Below are 19,238 nucleotides of genomic sequence, written 5' to 3'. Positions count from 1 at the left end.
TTGTGTCTCTCTATTAGTATTACTTGATCTTAGTGCTGCATTTGACACCATTGACCACAACATCCTTTTAAATAGACTCGAACATTATGTTGGCATTAGTGGAATTGCACTAGCATGGTTTAAATCATACTTATCTGACCGTTATCAGTTTGTAGCAGTAAATGAAGAGATGTCTTATCAATCACAAGTTCAGTATGGCGTACCACAAGGCTCAGTACTAGGACCGCTGCTGTTCACTCTGTATATGCTACCATTAGGAGATATCATTAGGAAACATGGAATTAGCTTTCACTGTTATGCCGACGATACTCAGCTGTATATTTCTTCAAAACCTAACGAAACCTACCAATTCACAAAATTAACGGAATGCATAGCTGATATAAAAAATTGGATGACTAGTAATTTCCTACTACTAAATTCAGAAAAAACAGAGATTCTAATTATTGGACAAAAAACTTCCACACGTAATAACCTAGAGTACTGTCTAACACTTGATGGCTGCTCTGTTAAGTCTTCGTCGTCGGTTAGGAACCTGGGTGTGCTCTTTGATACCAATCTTTCATTTGAAAGTCATGTGTCTAGTATCTGTAAAACCGCTTTCTTCCATCTTAAAAATATATCTAAATTACGTCATATGCTCTCAATGAATAATGCAGAACAATTAGTTCATGCGTTTATGACCTCAAGGCTAGATTATTGTAATGCTTTACTGGGTGGTTGCCCTGCACGCTCGCTTAATAAACAAACTACAGCTAGTTCAAAACGCAGCAGCTCCGAGTTCTTACCAGAACCAGGAAGTATGACCATATTAGCCCCGTTCTGTCAACACTGCATTGGCTGCCTATTAAACATCGTATAAACTTTAAAATATTGCTGATCACTTACAAAGCACTACAGTAAATGGTTTAGCTCCGCAGTACTTGAGCGAGCTCTTAACGCATTCTAGTCCTTCACGTCTACTGCGATCTCAAAATTCCGGCCAGTTAATAATACCTAGAATATCAAAATCGACTGCTGGCGGTAGATCCTTTTCCTACTTAGCACCAAAACTTTGGAACAGTCTTCCTACCATTGTCCGGGAAGCAGACACACTCTGTCAGTTCAAATCTAGACTAAAAACACATCTCTTCGGCCTAGCATACACATAACACATTATAGACTTATATAATTCAATGTTAGGCTGCATAGTTTAGAACAGCCGGGACCGGGAACACTTCCCGTATATCCTGATGTACATCATAAGAAGGATGGCGTCTACGCTAATATTAGTCTCTCTGTCTATCCCGAGGTTTACCGCTGTCCACCGGAACCAGGCCGTATCCAGATCTGATGAAGGACCAGCGCCAGGACACGACGACGCCGCTGACCTGAAGTGTCAACCAGTCTCTCCACCTCTCCACTCCGACTTCAACCAACCGGAACTGGACAAATACTCTGATTCATTCTGAACTTCATACACTGTTCACTCATTGGCCAGAGGAGAACTGGCCCCTGACTGAGCCTGGGTTCTCCCAAGGTTTTTTTCTCCATTCTGTCACCTGATGGAGTTTTGGTTCCTTGCCGCTGTTGCCTTGCCTTCTGGCTTGCTTAGTTGGGGACATTTAATATTCAACAATATTATAGATCTGCCTTAAAGGTGGACGATGATGAAATTGTTTTTTGTATTATTTTCATGTTATCACTGTGAAGCTGCTTTGATACAATCTGTATTGTAAAAAGCGCTATATAAATAAAGGTGACTTGACTTTACAACTAAAAACAAAAAACTTTTTTTTGCCGTTTAGGTCATTCATTTACATGACAGCTCCTTTCCAAACCTACAATAAAACTCCCGCTCCTGGGTTCAACTGCATATTTGTGACTGTGTGCTCTTGACATCCTGAGAAATTAAAAGAAAATGAACCCCAAAAATATTTAAGTCCTTGTACCAACTGCTGATTGTAGTCTTTTTAACAAAATGATAGTCATGTGTCGTATTAAAGAATAAACAAAGTTTCTATAATCAGCATTTTAGGGAGATGAACGACTGTAAGTCTTTTTACTGATCTATCCGTCTGTCTGTCAAACTTAAAAGCAATCTGATCATACAAATCTGTCAATCCAGCATTATGGACAGATATTTCACAGCAAATCAGATGCTGCATTGTTAGGCTTTTATTAGTGCATAATACACTTATGCAGATTTCACAAATAACTTGTTACAATAAAACATATTTCAATCCACTTAAGATACATACAGTATACACAAAGTGCTTTGGTAAACGCAGCCGATAGTCAATTAAACCTATATTTTTCTTTCTATTAGGTGAACTGCATTTTGAGTATTTTCTGGTTAAATAAAGGTAATAATAATTTAGAATAAGAGAGGTTCTTGATATATATAGTAAGTTGTACGTTAATGCTCTATTATACCAGAATTTTCTTCTACAACACAATATGGTGTTTGCGTTGTTAAAGTCATTTACACTCCTTATCTGCGAGTCTCTTTGCCTTGTTCTGCAGGTAGCGTGCTTTCCCTTCTTCAAACCGCTTCTGCTCCTCTTCACCTTCCAACTGCAAGAAAATAAATTACATATTTTACACCCAGTTGAATAATGTGATATGCTGGAAACGCTTCAATTTTAAAGGTCATACACATATCATGGAAAACCACTAAAGTGTTGAGAACATTATCAGAATATTTTAACAAACACACACAGACACTTCCACATTTTTTGCTTGCCCACTTGAGCATGGAATGTCTGTCAACTGCAGTGAATGTTTGCAGATGTGAGTTATTGTAAAGTACAGAAGCAACTCTACACACAACTACACCACAATGAATTATTTAAATGAAAGCACAAGAGAACTTTAATGGTGGAAACATGTCAAAAGATTGTTTTGGAATGTAGCATTGCCTAATTGTTACTGGGTGTACAGAAACTGTAAAAACATCAAAATCAAATCTCATACTATATCCAGTTAGTCACCATATCATGATTTTGTTTGAATATCTATCACCACCAAATATCTTGCATAATTGTTCTAAATGTGATGAAAGTGGTTTGAAATGTAATCAGAATTTAACTAACTGTTGGTAATTATTATCAATTGTCTTTAGAAAATGTATATTATGATTAATTAATTGTCTACTGTACATTAGTTAACAAACTATGAGCAATGAGCTAGTATACAATTTGTTAATCATCAAGCGTAGGGTCAGTTCTGGCAGGTCACGTTAGTCAAGCTCGCATCAGCTGACTCTCAGCTGATCCACGTCTATCTGTAGGAATACGACGCCTATCACCGTATACATATAGGGCCCTATCTTGCACCCAGCGCAATTGACTTGTACACCGACGCATGTATCATTCCTATTTTGCACCCGCTCACAGCGGACTTTCCCTCCACAGACGCACGTCAGTAAATTAGGGAATGAACTTGCGCTCCCGGGGGGGCGGTTTAGCGAAAAGAGGAGGCGTGTTCCAGCGCAAACGTTCCCTGCTGGTGCTATTTTTGAGTTTAAAAAAAACAATTCCCCCCCTGACCAGGAAAAACCTAGTCTAAAGACAGTGGTGCGTTGCGAGTTAGTCATATGCTATTTTAAGGGCGCATGCTTGGCCATTATGTAGCGTGTGAACAACGCGCATTCACTTTGATTCTCTAATCTAAACGGACGCAGTTTTCATTTTTGCAAATCATACATTATTACAAGGAAAAATATTAACACACGAGGGAAATCATTGTTGTGTCCATGATGTGAAAAAATAGGCATAAATCTAGATTACACATTTACCCAAATTATTATACGCCCGTTTAACCGAAGCTTATTTGGGTGGGTTTCTCCCATCCCCATACATTGTCACTTCTCTCTTTCTTTTACGGCCCTGACGAGAACGTCGGTCTCCTCGGCTGTGAACCGCTCCTGGCGTGCGCTGGCAAATTCGCCGTTATAATAGCAATCCACAATGGAACAAGCGCGCCGGCTCTTAAAGGGAATGTGAGAGGACGCTCTGATTGGTTTATTTCACGTTACGCACAAACCACACCTATGAATAATGAAGCTACTTCAGACCAACACCTTTTAGATTTGCGTCGGGCGCAAGAGTCGTTTATCCCACCGGTATAATAGCAACAGCGCCCCGGGATCCGCCCACAAAGTTACTTGCGTTTCGCGTTTGATACTTGCGCTTCAGATCGATAAAATAGGGCCCATTAGCTCTTTCAGTATTATCAGCAGCTATCGCATTTTTTTTTTACCCTCCTCCATCCTCAGCTCCTCCTCTCGTCAGTCAGGATTTGACATTCTGATTCCCCTTGAATCAGAATAAATTCTCGAATTATGTTGTCCTTTAAAATCTTGAAATAATGACATCTGCAAAACATTCATGTTGGTTCTGTTCTGTTTACCCCAAGGGGGGGGTTATTGCTGCTCTCCCTGCTCTTATCCATGCTAGGCTGCAGGGAGTTCTCGCCCAGAACAGAACCATACCGCCAATCCAAACTGTATGCTAATTGTCAATCATATTTGATGATAGTGGTCCTGACAGAATTATTGTTAATCTCAACATTTAATAATATTTTTTTAAATTAAAATTTGTACTAGTTTACAGTGAACTAACATGAACGAGCAATTCACAATTGTATTTTTATAAACACATGAATAATGCTGTGAAAATATAATGCTTATTTGAGCGAAAATGAGCGAATCCAATGTCATGGAGATCTAAAACGACACAATAGATGTTTGTTTTTTGGACCACAGCTTCATCATGGACAAACAACAATACTGTGTGAGAGAGCAGGATGTCAGTTGACGTTAGGCTTCAACTTGCAGCTGCACACTACACCATGGCTATTCTTATCATTGGCTATAGGTCACCAGCTAGTCATGCGCGGCAGTGGCAGATGGCGGCCAACCTTAGGGAACAAACTGTGCAATGACTGAAGCAGCCTGGCTGATGAGGGCATGTGCACAAATGAGGATCAGAGATATAGAATGCATATCCACAGCAATGTTATATAAGCACAAGCGAAGCGCATACACTGTACTTCACAGGGGTACTGATGTTGAGGCTCAGAAAAGTTCATTTTATGGTGACCCAGTTTAATGGAGAACATTAATTATTGAAAAAAAAATGTAAGTGGCGTGCAGTTGATCGATTAAAGCATTAAGTAAGACAATTGAGGCTGTGCCTTATAGTGATCAGTGATTTTACCATGGCTAAAGGGTGTTATGCAGGACAGAACAGGGTAAAAAGGATGAACTATTATTATGAGTAATGGCAATTTGAAAAAAGACACCAATATTCAAGTAATAGTTACATTTCTTAACAATAACTATTGGAATAAACAATTTTTCCACAATGTCATATTGTTAATTAGTGTAAACTGAGGATTTTTTTAGTTGCCAAGCAACATGCATCTCACTGCATTCATACAAAATGTGTCGTCATAGAGGTGTATTTATCACCATTTTACAAAAGTTTTAATTGAACATGGCTCACCCAACCAGTGGGAACTATCCTTTTCATAATTCCTCTTTAATCACTCTAAATTCATCAGTGAAGGTGTGAACAACAAAAACATGGAAATTCTGAGAAAAATGTGACTACTGTACATTAATATAGAATTTTTGTTGTTTTTCAATTGCTTCTCAACCAATAAGGTTCTCTATGCACAATATGTATAATGTAGAGTCAGAAGATGCTTATCACAATATAATCCCCAACAGGGTGATCAGGAAACCAATGCAAAGATACTTAACAAAACAATTTTGTTAGTTTAATTTTACATTATGTAGACAAATGGTATAAAGATTAGATGCCTAGGACACTGGTCAATTCATTACAGAAATATACTGTATTTGACTGTTGATTGGCTGACAAAAATGAAATATTTCATAAAGCTGTGTATATTTAATGACATGGTATAGTTCTATAATTAATGAAACTTGCCTCTTGCAACAAAAGCAAAACAAAAAAGCACTCCCCGTTATTTCTGTCTGAAAACAACATCATGTGACCTTGAAGGAAGTCCTGGCTGGGTCAGTGACTGTCCTGTTGCTCAGGGCTTGTGATGAGGCCAAGAAAAGACACGGGGCCATGGCAGCAGTGCTTGTCTTGAACAAATTAAATTAAGCTGGAGGGAAGCTCAGTGCTGCAGTCACAGAGAGAGTGACTGGCAGAAGACTGGAGTGATTGCTTCAGCAGAAACCACCAGAGTGTGAAACATCATACAATTTAGTGTTAAAGAAAAAAAAGAAAACAGTAGTAGTTAAATGGAAACTGCAAATGGAAATAGCCCTATATGTGTAAGAGACTGGAATTGTTGTAGGCCTCCACACAAACAGATGAATGCAGATGCTTCCAGATATGAAAGCTGGAGTTCATATGTCACTGCCTTCTATGTATCAGAGAATATACAGCAACACAGGTAATGTCGTGTAATGTCATGGTGAATTAAAGCAATAAGCCCCTTGAAGCCGTGTTTTACAGTGAATTTAGAACCACTAAGGGATGTTGTTAGGCACGACGCAGAGCGGAGTGTCTAAAACCCCCTTAGCTGTTATAAAACGGTTACTCGATAAAAATATTCATTTAAATATTTATTTTATTCATAAAATAAACACCAGCAAAATAACATTACAACACATTTATTCCTCCGCCAAGCAACGTAGTTCCAAAGGTTGCCAAGCAACACATGCAGCGACAAAGAATCACAAACGGCAGTTGCGCAGTAATACTAATGTTATGCGGTCAGAGGTGTATGTTTGTTGAGTAATTTACAACGGCTTCGAACGCGGCTCAACCAAACATAATGAATTTATTTGATTTATTTTATTTTTAACCCCTAAGGATGTTAATTAAACTTTTGAAATGATTACAGCTAGCTACTGTACCTACATTTAGTCATTTAGCAGACGCTTTTATCCAAAGCGACTTACAACTGAGGACTACAGCAAGCGCGAATCATCGTGAAGAGGCAAAAATAACGCAAGAAGTGCTCAAAATACAAAGTTCAGGCATTGAGTAGCATAAGCCAAACAAGGGAGGATTAAAGGAAAAAAATTTTTTTATTTATTTTTTATTTACCTAACAGAAGCTATCACTATTGACCTGGGGTTTCACTATTAAGAACTGGGGTTTCTTCTGCCAAAGTATCAGAAAAAACACACACACATTATATATGTAAAATGGTACCGCATTTGCAATGGTATTAGCAAGTTAAACTTTAGAGGTCACTTCTGGTTAATGACATCTGTTACCTGTAAAAAGCCAGAACCCTGTTGTGCTTGTGTGAACAGCACATTTTTTAATTTACCGGTAAAGTTGTTCAGGCAATTTTACGGTAATTTACCGGGATTGCTGTGTGAAAGGGGCTAATGTGATCATGGTGAACCAGTCATATTAAATAGTATTATGACTTAAAGCAACAACAGGTAACTTTTGCTCTCGGGGTCCCCCTAGAGTTGGGAAACAGTATTGTCCTCTACTATTGTCGTAAACTCTGTCATACATGCACGTGCATTTGTTGAAAACCATGATAGCCCTGAACACTGTAGGAGGAGTTCACATGCAGGTGTTCTGCTTGCGTCGCGTGTGAAATGTCTTCATCCAGGTACAGTGGCATATATTTCAGCATGTCATGATATGAATATAATTTCATGGGTTTTATTTTTTTTCAAACGACAAATGATCGCGATGCTCACGTTTACAAGCCAGCGTCATTATAGTAGCCTAGTCTATTGGTTACCGTTTTACTGAATCTATATGATACTTCAATGCAATGTTTGAGTGGTAGATAACCATATATCATCAATATTATAATATCAAGCTACCATGAATCTGCAAATTTTACAAATCGATTTGCATTATAGCTTGAGGCAAGACAAATAAGCAGATATCACAGACATGTTAGGTAGGCTATCCTAAAATATGATTTTGTACATCTTATATATTTACTTGCAAGAATGTAGCCCCTACCAAACTTGTAGACGCCCTTTAGATATAGGCTTTCATTTGAAATATGAAAGTCCGCATCGGTCGGGCATAGGGTTGCCACCTTGATTTGTGATAAACCGGGACACTCAGATTATTTATTTTTTTGGGGGTCTGAGTCTGAGTTGTAGGTTGTAAATAGTATTTTCTTTGACACTGGTGGCTCATCCGATTTTGTTGTGTTATCCTCCTCGTCCGTCTCTCCCCCCATTTCACACAATAGATGTAAATAGACAGTTTTTAAAAAGCTAGCTAGCAACTAAACTCACATCTTGGATGTGTGTTGATGCGCGTGCGCGACCGACAGCACAGGCAGTTGCTAGGCGATAAGTTGAGCTTCCAATCAAATAAAAGTAAACGCCTGGCATTGGCCAATCCACTGTTTTACCCGTTTTTACCATGGTTTTTACCCGTTTACGGACACAGGATTGGATGTACTGTACACAACTATGAAGAAAACACAGTAACAGTAGACGGAAATGGTTTAATTTGAAACCAGGAAATTCTACTTTAGAAGTACATTTTCACAAAAAACGGAAAGAATATACATTTTCCGGGACTGTCGCTCCAAAAAAGAGAACAATCCCTGGAAAAACGGGACGGGTGGCATCGGGCACCCCTCCTCCCTCCTTCAGCTCACGCCAGCGAGAAAACGCTGGCCCAATGTTGATCCTCGTTCTGCCTTTAATGCGATCACTTTCTCGTTTCCTCTTTTTGCTTTCCCCCGACAAAACCTTTGCTTTCTTGCTTCTCTGTGCTGCTTCGGCCATGACTATAACATTTGGCAAACAAACACTAGTTTGGCTCGCACGTCCGATTTTAAGGAAGTGGGGGTGGTGGTGGAAGTGACGTATATGCCGTAAAGCAGTCGAATTTTGTAGTTCTCTTTGTTCGCCGGTTACTACCCGAAACCCGAAGTTTAAAAGTACGATTAAAAACGCTACAGACCCCGTCAGGCTATGGCAGACGTGTCATTCAACCTATTGCAAGTCGATGTACCATCACAAGAGACTTGGAAATATATTATTAAGGTTGAAATGTTACCTAGTGCTGCTTTAAATAAAACCAGTTTTAGATATAATCTAGATATTACTGTACCACATGAATCACATGTTTTTTACAGCTCTAAAATGGACAAAAACACTTTTTAAGTCTTCCCCACCACTGAACCTTTGACATATCATTATTAGAATTCAGGTTCAAAAACTGTGTTGTATGGAAAAGAGCTCATTTAAGGGATCTTTAAAAAACATTCTCCATTTGTGTTTCATGAAAAAATAATAGCTGTATGGGTTTGGAAAGATATGGGGTTAAATCAATGACAGCATTTTTATTTTGGGGTGAATTCCTTTAACAATGTCAACCAAAAATAGCTTTACAGGACTAAATCTTAGAAAGGCTAGCTATTAGTTAGGGAAATAAATATGGTCTGGCACAGGGTCTTTCTTGCAGCAGTCCCTGAGCTCATTTCACTTCTTAATTACACAAATCTAAAGCATATTGGCTAAAACAACTGAAGCAAAGTGGCATCTTTATGCAATCAAGAAGGCAATTAATTGCCTGCTAATGTACCGGCTTTCTATGCAGAAGATATGGTATCATATTTGTGCGATTATCTCAGCAAGCAATTGTGACATTTAAAAGTACATTATTGGCCATCAAGATAAGATATAAAAAGTGACCAAATGTCTCCATCATGTGTGCTTTAATTTCAATTATTTTGATAATTTAATAAGATTATGATACAGAATCTTGGGAAATCACAGAATAAAATTAACTTTTTGTGAAGCCAACTGTTTCAGTTTCCCTATAAAATAACATACAGTATTTCAATTGTATGTATTATGCAATTCAAAGTGCATAATGTTCCAATTTAAGACTAGGAAGAAAAATAGGAAGGAACAAAAACTCAACTGGAGACATCAGCTGGTCCGTAAATGGTCTGTTGAGGCTTGGGTGAATGTTGTGAGATCTTGTGTGTAGGATTTTTTTGCCACAAGCAAGCTACAGCTAGCTTCTTTTCATGAAGAGGATAGTTTTTCTCCCAGTGCACTTTTCGCAAAGACAGCAACCTGGGGCTAAGGGCACAATAGTGACAGGTGCTCTCAGTAATTCTTCATTTGACAGGTTGCTGATATCTTGATTTGAACCTGTGACATTTTTAGTGCGTATTTACTGTTGGTCTGTTTACATAAGTACTACCCAGGCAGCTCCAATAGACCAGGAGAAAACCTATCAGTTACTGTAGCATTCATCTCAATGGCAGTTACTTGGCTAGCGCCAAGAAGTACGCAACCTGAAGACTGCAGTGTTTGCTTTTTGAGCCAATCAGCCATTAGCTCATAACTACATAACATTTTGGAATCACAGGAAAATTATATTGTATACTAACCATACTGATAACGCGACCGATCAGCCTGTCGGGGGTTGTATTCGCTATAGCAACCGCCTCGCTATACATTATCCCGCTTCTTACATGGCTACCTACCTACCAAATAAATCAATAATTTGACACAAAATATTGATTTAAAAAGGAGTTTATTGATGGTACTCAACCAGAATGCCTATTACCGCCGCGCCAGCCACCGCCGCGGTAAAAATAATCCAGTCGCATTTCAAAGTCATTCGCGAAATGACCGCCAGGTGGCGCAGAGGGACATTGTGCAAAACAGCAGAGTTTGCTGTATTTTGAAATGTAAGCGGGGTTAATGTCAATTAAAAGATGAAATAGGCTACTATAGAACATTGTTTAGGACAGAAAAATAGAATCATAATTTAAAAATAGAGACGAGAACAATATAGGCCTAGGCTTTATTTCATATTGTAGCCTACGCCTAGACGTCGGTGGGCGACATAAGCCTATTGCCCGTTGGGAGCAGCGTGATAAAATAATAAATAATAATAATAACAAAAATAACAAACAAAAATAAATTAGGTGCAATGAAGCTGATTATTTTTTACGATTCTATTGAGGAATGAGACGAATGAAGAGCGTTTTTCTGGAGAACACACACTGGAGAAACCGGGCATTTCTCAGTGAGTAAATTCATGGCCGAGTGGTAGAACTTACGTATCGATCATTTGGATAACACGGGTTCAAATTCCGGACAAACATAGACTATTCTACATTTTATATTAGCCTATTAATGCATGTCATAGCCTATTATTAATGCAGACAATCAAACAAACAAAACATTTTTTTTTATACAGGATAGCCTTTTTTTTTTTTGGTTCCTAGCCTATAAAGAGTTTGTAAAAACATGGTTTTAAGCAAGGTGCGATATGCCAGGGGGGACGGGGATTTCCTTCTGGTCTAAACAGATAAGAATAAGATTCTGTTTCTTACTTAGAAAATAAACTCTAACTCGATGCAACCCTGTTTTAAATAAATAAACTGCACCCGACACTTTATTTAAACCTTGAAATGCCCAGGATCTGTTTTTAAAAATGTCTTCCTTTGCTATGGTGGGTATCAATGTCATTCATCTCAATTTCGTGAATGATTCACAAAACAATAATTTAGCAGATTAAAGCTTCGTCATTTTAATTTTCTGACGCGATCGGCTGATAATCTTCCTTCATCAGTTTTCTCGTCTGTCCTCTACTGGAATGTAGCAAATTTATGTTGAAATGTGCCATTGATAATTAAACAAAACGCTTGACTTCAATAAACAGTTAGTTACCTATCTAAGCATCAAGAATGGTAAAACATTTAACGCTGTCAGCCAAGGCTGAGATTCGATCTCGCATCGCTTGAAGCTCCGTGATGCTTGTGCTGTTGCGTTGTCCACTGAGCTATCGTCGGACCGCTGTTAACATCACGTTTTATGCTCTTATAAAGCCTCATTGATGTAGCCTAATATTTTTCTATTGCAATGTTTTGTGCTGAAATGTTTTCATTATTTATTAAATGTATTACATTTAATTTCAGTCTTGTGATTATGAATTCGTTTAACTACATGTTTCACTTGAATTGATCTGTTACCACATTTCAACCACTCTCAATGAGCCACGGCGTGGCGGCAGATTACGCAATAGAGAGCATAAACTGACACTTTTCAAAGTCTGCGAATGTAGCGCCTCTTAGCAGTGAAAGGCAGCAAATACACACCCGCAATTTTACCGCCGCGGGAACGGCGGCGGAAAAAGTCGTATTCTGGTTGAGTACCATCTGTTGATTTAAAAACGATTGTATTGAGTTTTACTGTTTTCGAATCCATTTGGTCGATCTCTGGGTCTGGCGGTAGCACTTTTAGCATAGATTAGTGAATCTGATTAGACCGTTGGCATCTCCCTCAAAAGAAATGACCAAAGAGTTTCTATATTTTTCCGATTTAAAAATGTACTCTTCTGTAGTTACATCGTGTACTAAGACCAACACCAGAAAATGAAAAGTTGCGATTTTTTAGGCCAATATGACTAGGAACTATACACTCATTCCTGCGTAATAATCAAGGACCTGTGCTGCCGTACCAGCAGGCCCAATTTTTTTTTATAATCATTGAGGCATTGAGCATTCATGTGGAACTGTGAACTTGTGCTTAACAAAACAATGCCTATTGTACAGTAACATAACACTTTCCATGATTAGTTAATTGCAGCAACTGTAAGCATATGGCTTTTTAACAGTTTCACATGTTAAATGCAAATATATTATGCAAAGATGCCCAATCATGGCAGTGGGCATTTACATTGAAACCTAAAGAAGATATGTGCCTTTAAATGGAGTGTTCAAACCATAGATTTAAAAACAGCCATTTATTTCTAAATTATGACTGCATTGTAAGAGGACCTCAGGGAACATTATAAAAAAAAATGCAGTTCATGATCCCTTTAAAAACAATATATTATTGAAATAAGCTATTTGGGAACAAGAACGAGAAGACTTCTATTAGAAAAAAAATGCATTTTGTACTTGTAGTCAAACTCAACAATGATATATTTTTTAAAGTGCTTGTAAAGCAGCAAATTATTGACTTTCCAATAAAATGTCCCTCCTCAAATTTCTGTAATACATCGACTCAATTAAATCCTTTCAGACAAATTGCAGAGTGCTTCCTATTTTAGATCCATTTGATATATTCAAGATTAAAGTTTGAAATATGGCCATTGAAAATCTAAATCTCTTACATCTATAACCAACTTTACAGTGATTTTCAACCACAACAAACATACAATAAGGTATATCTGTTGTGTTCATAACAATGGAAAAGTGGCTCTGATTCAGCCTATAACCAAAATTTGCCCTAAACTTTGATACAACACTATTCTATTGATGCCTAATCAAGTCTCATCCCGCTATTCTTCTTTTACAATTCACATTTCACTATAGTCTGCTGATAATAAAGCTGTAAAGTAGAGAAGTGCTTTCTATAAGTAGCTCTATGATCCACAATGTCTCAATTAACCTTTTGTTCTGTGGCCTTTGAAGCTACTACCAGAATGCATATCCATGTTAGTGTAGGAATGCACACTCTATGGACATTTTCTTTGGAAATATTTATTTGGATACCTACGTAATTCTCAGGGGTGAGACAGTTTTAAAATATCACATATTGTAAAATTACTCTGTCTGAAATATTAATTGATTTTAAAATGGTGGGTTTTAGGGTTCAGGATATATGCCAGAACACCCAGGAAATCTTGGCCCCGCCATCTGCCAGAATATTTAAAGGAATATGTTAGTTCACCTAAAAAATGTATTATTCTGTTGCCATTTCAAAAATGTTTGTATTTTTCCATATCACAATAGAATATGATGAACTGAGGCTATCAAGCTTCAAACAGAACATTGCACTATGGTCCTACTTAATAATAAGTGTCTTTAACTATGTACTAACATTTAAATTAATAATTTGATAGAATGCACTTAATCTATAAATACATTGATAATTACACTGTTGACCCTTCCCTTACACCTTAAAGGTGCTCTAAGCGATCTCGGTTGGCGTAACCTCTTGTTGATGTTTGATTATTATCAAACAAAACGGAGGCTAGCTAGACCCTCCCTCCTTCTCATCCACGCAATAACCCCCCAAACCCCACCCCACATCATTCTTGACGGTTATTGGCTGGAACAGTTTGTTATGTTTCGTGCTGCGGGTCGCTCTGTTTATTGCTCAGTTTGTTTTTGCTGCTGTTTGTGGAGGTTGGGCTCTCTGCAGAGACCGCGTTTTTTTTTACAGTGTGTTCAGGGGACAGGCAGCTAGCGGATAGTGAGGAGATGTTTGCGGTATGTGAAAAAAAATGTTTTGGCCTAAAAAGCGCGCGAGACCGCTTAGAGCACCTTTAAACAACCATACCACCAAACCTGTCCCTAACCTTACCTTACCATAATACCCCAATAGCAGCAAAAGTGTTTTGAAATACAACATTAAAACCAAAAAAATGAAACAAAACAAAAAGAACAAAAAGTCATTTGTACCTAGTCTCATGTTCAAACTCCATCGCAGCTTTCATTGGCCAAGAGGACATCTGACTAACAAGTAAAGCAAACAATCACAGTTTGTTTTGTTCCATGTCAATGTTTAGGGGCGTGAAAACATAAAGCCGATGTCCCAATAACAGACAATAACAGACATGCATCTAATAAATTATTCATTCAAGAACGTTGTGCAAGTTTACAGCAACAGCGGAGCTGCAAACTTCACGAAAATCCAGTGATTATACTTGATCTTGATAAAGCATACAGCTCATTGTTATAGCTGTAAACACGATGGCTTTCTTCTTCCATGAGGGGGTTTGGCATCACAACGGCTTTGTTTCCAGGTGGAAAGAGAAAGAACGTGGCGGGTTTCCCGGAAATTCAACCAATCAATGACGACTTTGAAACTCCCTAAGAGCCTTATGCATTAGATGTTCCGTGGGACGACTGAGGCTGAGACTACTTTGTACCTAAAAATTAATATTAAAATGTTTTAAATGTAAGTACATAGTTGAAGACACCTAATATAATATGTGACCTGCATGTTCAGAGAAGCCTGAAATTGTACCCCAGGGCAGCTCTGTTATTAAAAGAAAATATTCTTCTTCACAAAATCTTGTATGCACATTTTTGTTTATGCATAACTTTAAACCTGATGTAGTTACGAGAGATGCAAGAACCAATGCCATTTGGTGTCATTAAGAGCATTTATGCATCCTCATAATAGCTACAATTATAATGGGATTTGGGCGATATTGCGATTAAACTTTACCTCATGTAAACACAATACTTTGATCAAACTTTGATCAAACTAATGCGATTAAGCTCATAATCGTAGTAACCATAATCGCATTAAACTACGTACGCCGATTTTAATCGCAATAAACAGGCATGTAAACACCTACATCGCATTATTACTGCTTTGACCAAAGTGCGCATGAGCTCTGACGTACACGGATGCAGTGTGTTTTTCATGCAACTTCATAAATTATCTCCATGACATTATTATTAAGTTTTCTCTCCTCCAAATTGCTAAACTCATGAAGGCTCGTGAAGAACGTGAAGGCCGCTTAGGTATCCCGGGCATTGCAATGTTCATCACGGCGCGATATCCAGTAAATCCATAAAATGTATTTTGAATTTGATGCGAGTAGATTAAAACAATGGCTGGTAAAATGCATACTGTATGCCTATCTAAGTGTGGCATAACCATATTAGCGAATAATCAGAATAATGAAAATTGCATGTAAACTTGAGTGAAGAGTTCTGCTCGTGCCATGCAAACATCTTACTGCGATTAAGACCTTTCTTTGATTATTCAAAATAACCGTATTATTGGGGTACATATAAGCGTAGTCACTGACGTCAAAATTGCACAATGTGTCATGATGCATCAAGTTTAAATAAATGGAAGCAAACTAAATGTCAAACAAGACTGTGGAGCTAAATCGAAAGAAAAGCCATACGTAGAATGAATGGGATACAAGAGACTTCAATGAAAACGGAGAATCACCAAACAACTACACATTAAACGTGGATGACGCCGAACAAAGAACTGAGAGAACAAAAGGTTTATATACACAGGGAAGGTAATCAATGAAACATGGAACAGTTGTGTAACTAAATTAGCAACAAACAATGGAAAAGAACTGAGGCAACAGAGACAGGAAAAAAACACGACATGATTGTTACAATGAGAGCTCTGGTGGAGGGGGAGGTTTTTAGCAAAAAAATTCAATTTCGGTCTGTTCAAGGCTATAATTTAAAGACTTGAACTACATTCACTTTTTTTGTACATATGGGGGCTTGATGTCCCAGACATGATATAGGCCTACTTATTTGTATGAAAATGGACATTGTAAACATATTTCAAAACATCTCCCTTTGTGTTCCACACAAGAAAGAATGTCAAAGGTTTGGAACAACATGCATATGTCAGAATGCTCTAACTATTTCTCAGGTACTTATTGCAAACTCAATCTAAATTCAATTCAAGTGCTATGAGTCTATCTAACAAAGAATGCATTTTCATTGGCTCCTTTTCTACGTCTATTGCCACATACACTGTTTGCAAAGCTTATGTAGACAATTTGTATTTCGGGAAATTTGATCAGCATATTTTCACCCTAATTATTAAAAAAAGATGTAAGATAGCACTGGAAGTTTGTTTAATGTAATAAGAATTTCATGTTTGATGTGTGATATCACGCTTTTAACCTCTTATTGCACACACATCACAAGCTGTTTCTAAAAATAAACAGCTATCACGCTGCAAACTCAGTGGTTGCTAGGGTAACTCAACTTGTTTTGTGTGGCATGGACCAGCTGAGTGTTTGTCAAAAGCATTAATGGGTTCAGAAATGTGTCTATACACTGCAAAAATCATTTTTGTAATCAGTATTTTTGTCATGTTTTTGAGTAAAATAAAACATCTAAACATACTGAAAACAAGATACATTTACATGGATGCAAAATTGTATTATGAGAAAATATCTATAATTATATTTCTCCTACATAGATTTAACAAACTTTAGTGAGGTTTATGCTAATTTCATTAATTATTTATCTTAAAACATCTGATTATTTTACATATTTTGCTTCTCATGTAAATTCAGCTTATTTTCAGATTATTTAGATATTAATACTGGAGAAAGAAAAAAACCCTACTGGACATGCTGTTCTTAAAAGAACATGATGTTTTCATTCATCTTGTCTCTCTGCAATGTTTCCTGAGAGGACCCTGTCATAATGCTGGCTCTAAAAGGGCAAACCTCTGCATGTCTGGGTGATCATTGTGTGTAGTCCCACCCATCCCATGATCCCCCACTTTTCTGTGCTTTCATTCCCAGTGCTGTTCACCCCTCCCCCAGCCCATAACTCCCCTCCACCAAGAGCTAAAACTGGAATCCTAAAAATAGTCGTGAAAGATCTCTCACAGAAGGAAGAAAAAACACCTGAAGTCTGAAATAGCAGTAATAATCTGTCAATATACTATTTATATTCTGAAACACAAGAGCGAGGAGCCACACTATAATTGATGCTCATGCAGTTTTCATTTGCGTTTCTATTTATGGAATAGAAACCTAATCTAAAATGATAACTATTTATGGTTAATAAGTTGTTAACAAAGCATAAAAAACATGATCTAACTCTCTGCATATGAGCTAATTAAACAATCACTATTTGTATATAGTGTATAATATAAAATGTATAAACTAATAGTTTGAGAATTCTTTATAAGGACTTTATTACTGTACACTTATTATAAAGTGTTACCGAAGCGTTTGGAATTCTATATAACATTACAAAATGTTAAACACAGTTGACCATAACATTCACACAAGTAACACAGCTGACCAAACACATTACACCTAAGAGCACTAATTGTTTTGTAAAGAATTTAATTTAATGTGAAGAATAAATATTTTTTTAGGTTGATGCCAGATGTAGCCTTAAATATAGAAACAATCTTTATGGTATATTTATACTTTAAACATTACAGGTAAGTTATACATTTAAGTAATATTTTGTAAAAGTTTGTGTGATCTGTGACTATGACCAACATTGTTTAGCTGGCACTTGATGGGTAACTGTTGATTTTTTTATTTTTGGTGACACTACAATAAGGTTTCATTAGTTAACATTAGTTAACTACTGTAGTTAACACAAACTAAGAATGAACAATACTTCTACATCATTTATTAATCTAAGTTAATTTCAACATTTATAAATGATTAAAATCAAAAGTTGTAATTCTAAACATTAATTAATGCACTGCAATCTGACGTGAAAAAACAATAAACGGCTGTATTTTTATTAACTAACATTAACAAAGATTAATAAATACTGTAACAAATGTATTGCTCATTGTTAGTTCATGTTAGTTAATGCAATAACTAATGTTAACAAATGAGACATTGTAAAGTGTTACCTAGTTTATTTTGCATGTCATTTCAGCATTAGGCATTGTATGGTCAACCATGGCTTTTTAAATTATTTACATAGCATAGTTCGATCTAAAATGTTAACCTTTCTTATTAAACTGTTTTTATTAGATTAAAATTGTGTAGAACACAATATCTATAGTAATTTACTGTATATTACTGTACTGCTACTGTGTGCTAATAGCTATTATTTATCTTGAGATAAATGGGAATGGTTGATATGTTATAAATGTAGCAAAATAAAATAAAAAAGTAAAAAAAACTTGATCCATTGTCATTTAGAAATTAATAAACAAATAAATGTATACATTTACGTTTTATGGGCTTTATTCAAATTCTACATTTGGAATAATTTTCAAACATTTTGAACGATTATTTAATACAAATTAATGAAAGAAAAAAGAAAAGAAAAAGAAAATATGACCTGATGATCATTTTTGGTAATAGACATCAAATGAACCCCCAAATGATAGAATCACAGAGCTGGTTCTGAGATCAATGTGCACAAGCAACTGAGCATGTGTTGAGAGTTGTGATGGTGCACAGTGTGGCTATTATGAGTTTTCTGTAGGGAGCTGAGAATGCCAACACCTATGGAGCTTACCATCTGTCACTACCATATCGGAGGCGTCTCGGCATGCCTACTTACAGCCAAAATGATGATTGATTGGCCTTCTGTTCAAGAATGAAGATATGTCTGAGGCCAATCTTATGTAAATGCCTTATTTGTTGTATAAGCCATGTGCTCAAGAGGGTCTTGTGGCACACAATTTTGCATATCATTTGCAGTTAATTACATGACCCAAAATATTTATTAGATAATGACTGATTTTTGTCTCAATAAAATTACACACCATGTAAAGCATAAGGAAAATTCCTTATTACTTATTT

General features: G+C 36.9%; 1 protein-coding gene across 9 annotated transcripts in view; it reads right to left on the bottom strand.

Moving 5' to 3' along the window:
• Positions 1–969: 969 nt before the first annotated feature.
• The window catches only part of acot7 (acyl-CoA thioesterase 7), a 96,941-nt gene continuing 78,672 nt past the window's right edge, over positions 970–19,238 (bottom strand). For 3 of the 9 annotated variants that reach the window (XM_079637374.1, XM_079637379.1, XM_079637378.1), the window contains exon 10: positions 970–2,553. In XM_079637374.1, the coding sequence (XP_079493500.1) occupies positions 2,458–2,553 (96 nt within the window). In that variant the 3' untranslated portion in view covers positions 970–2,457. The remainder of the gene's footprint in view (positions 2,554–19,238) is intronic. The other 6 variants (XM_079637375.1, XM_079637373.1, XM_079637377.1 and 3 more) reach the window with 3 other exon arrangements.

The sequence above is a fragment of the Phoxinus phoxinus genome, assembly GCF_949152265.1.
Source record: "Phoxinus phoxinus genome assembly, chromosome: 15".
NCBI classification, from domain to species: domain Eukaryota; kingdom Metazoa; phylum Chordata; class Actinopteri; order Cypriniformes; family Leuciscidae; genus Phoxinus; species Phoxinus phoxinus.
The sequence above is the reverse complement of the archived record's forward strand: the minus strand, read 5'-3'. Positions and strand labels throughout refer to the sequence as shown.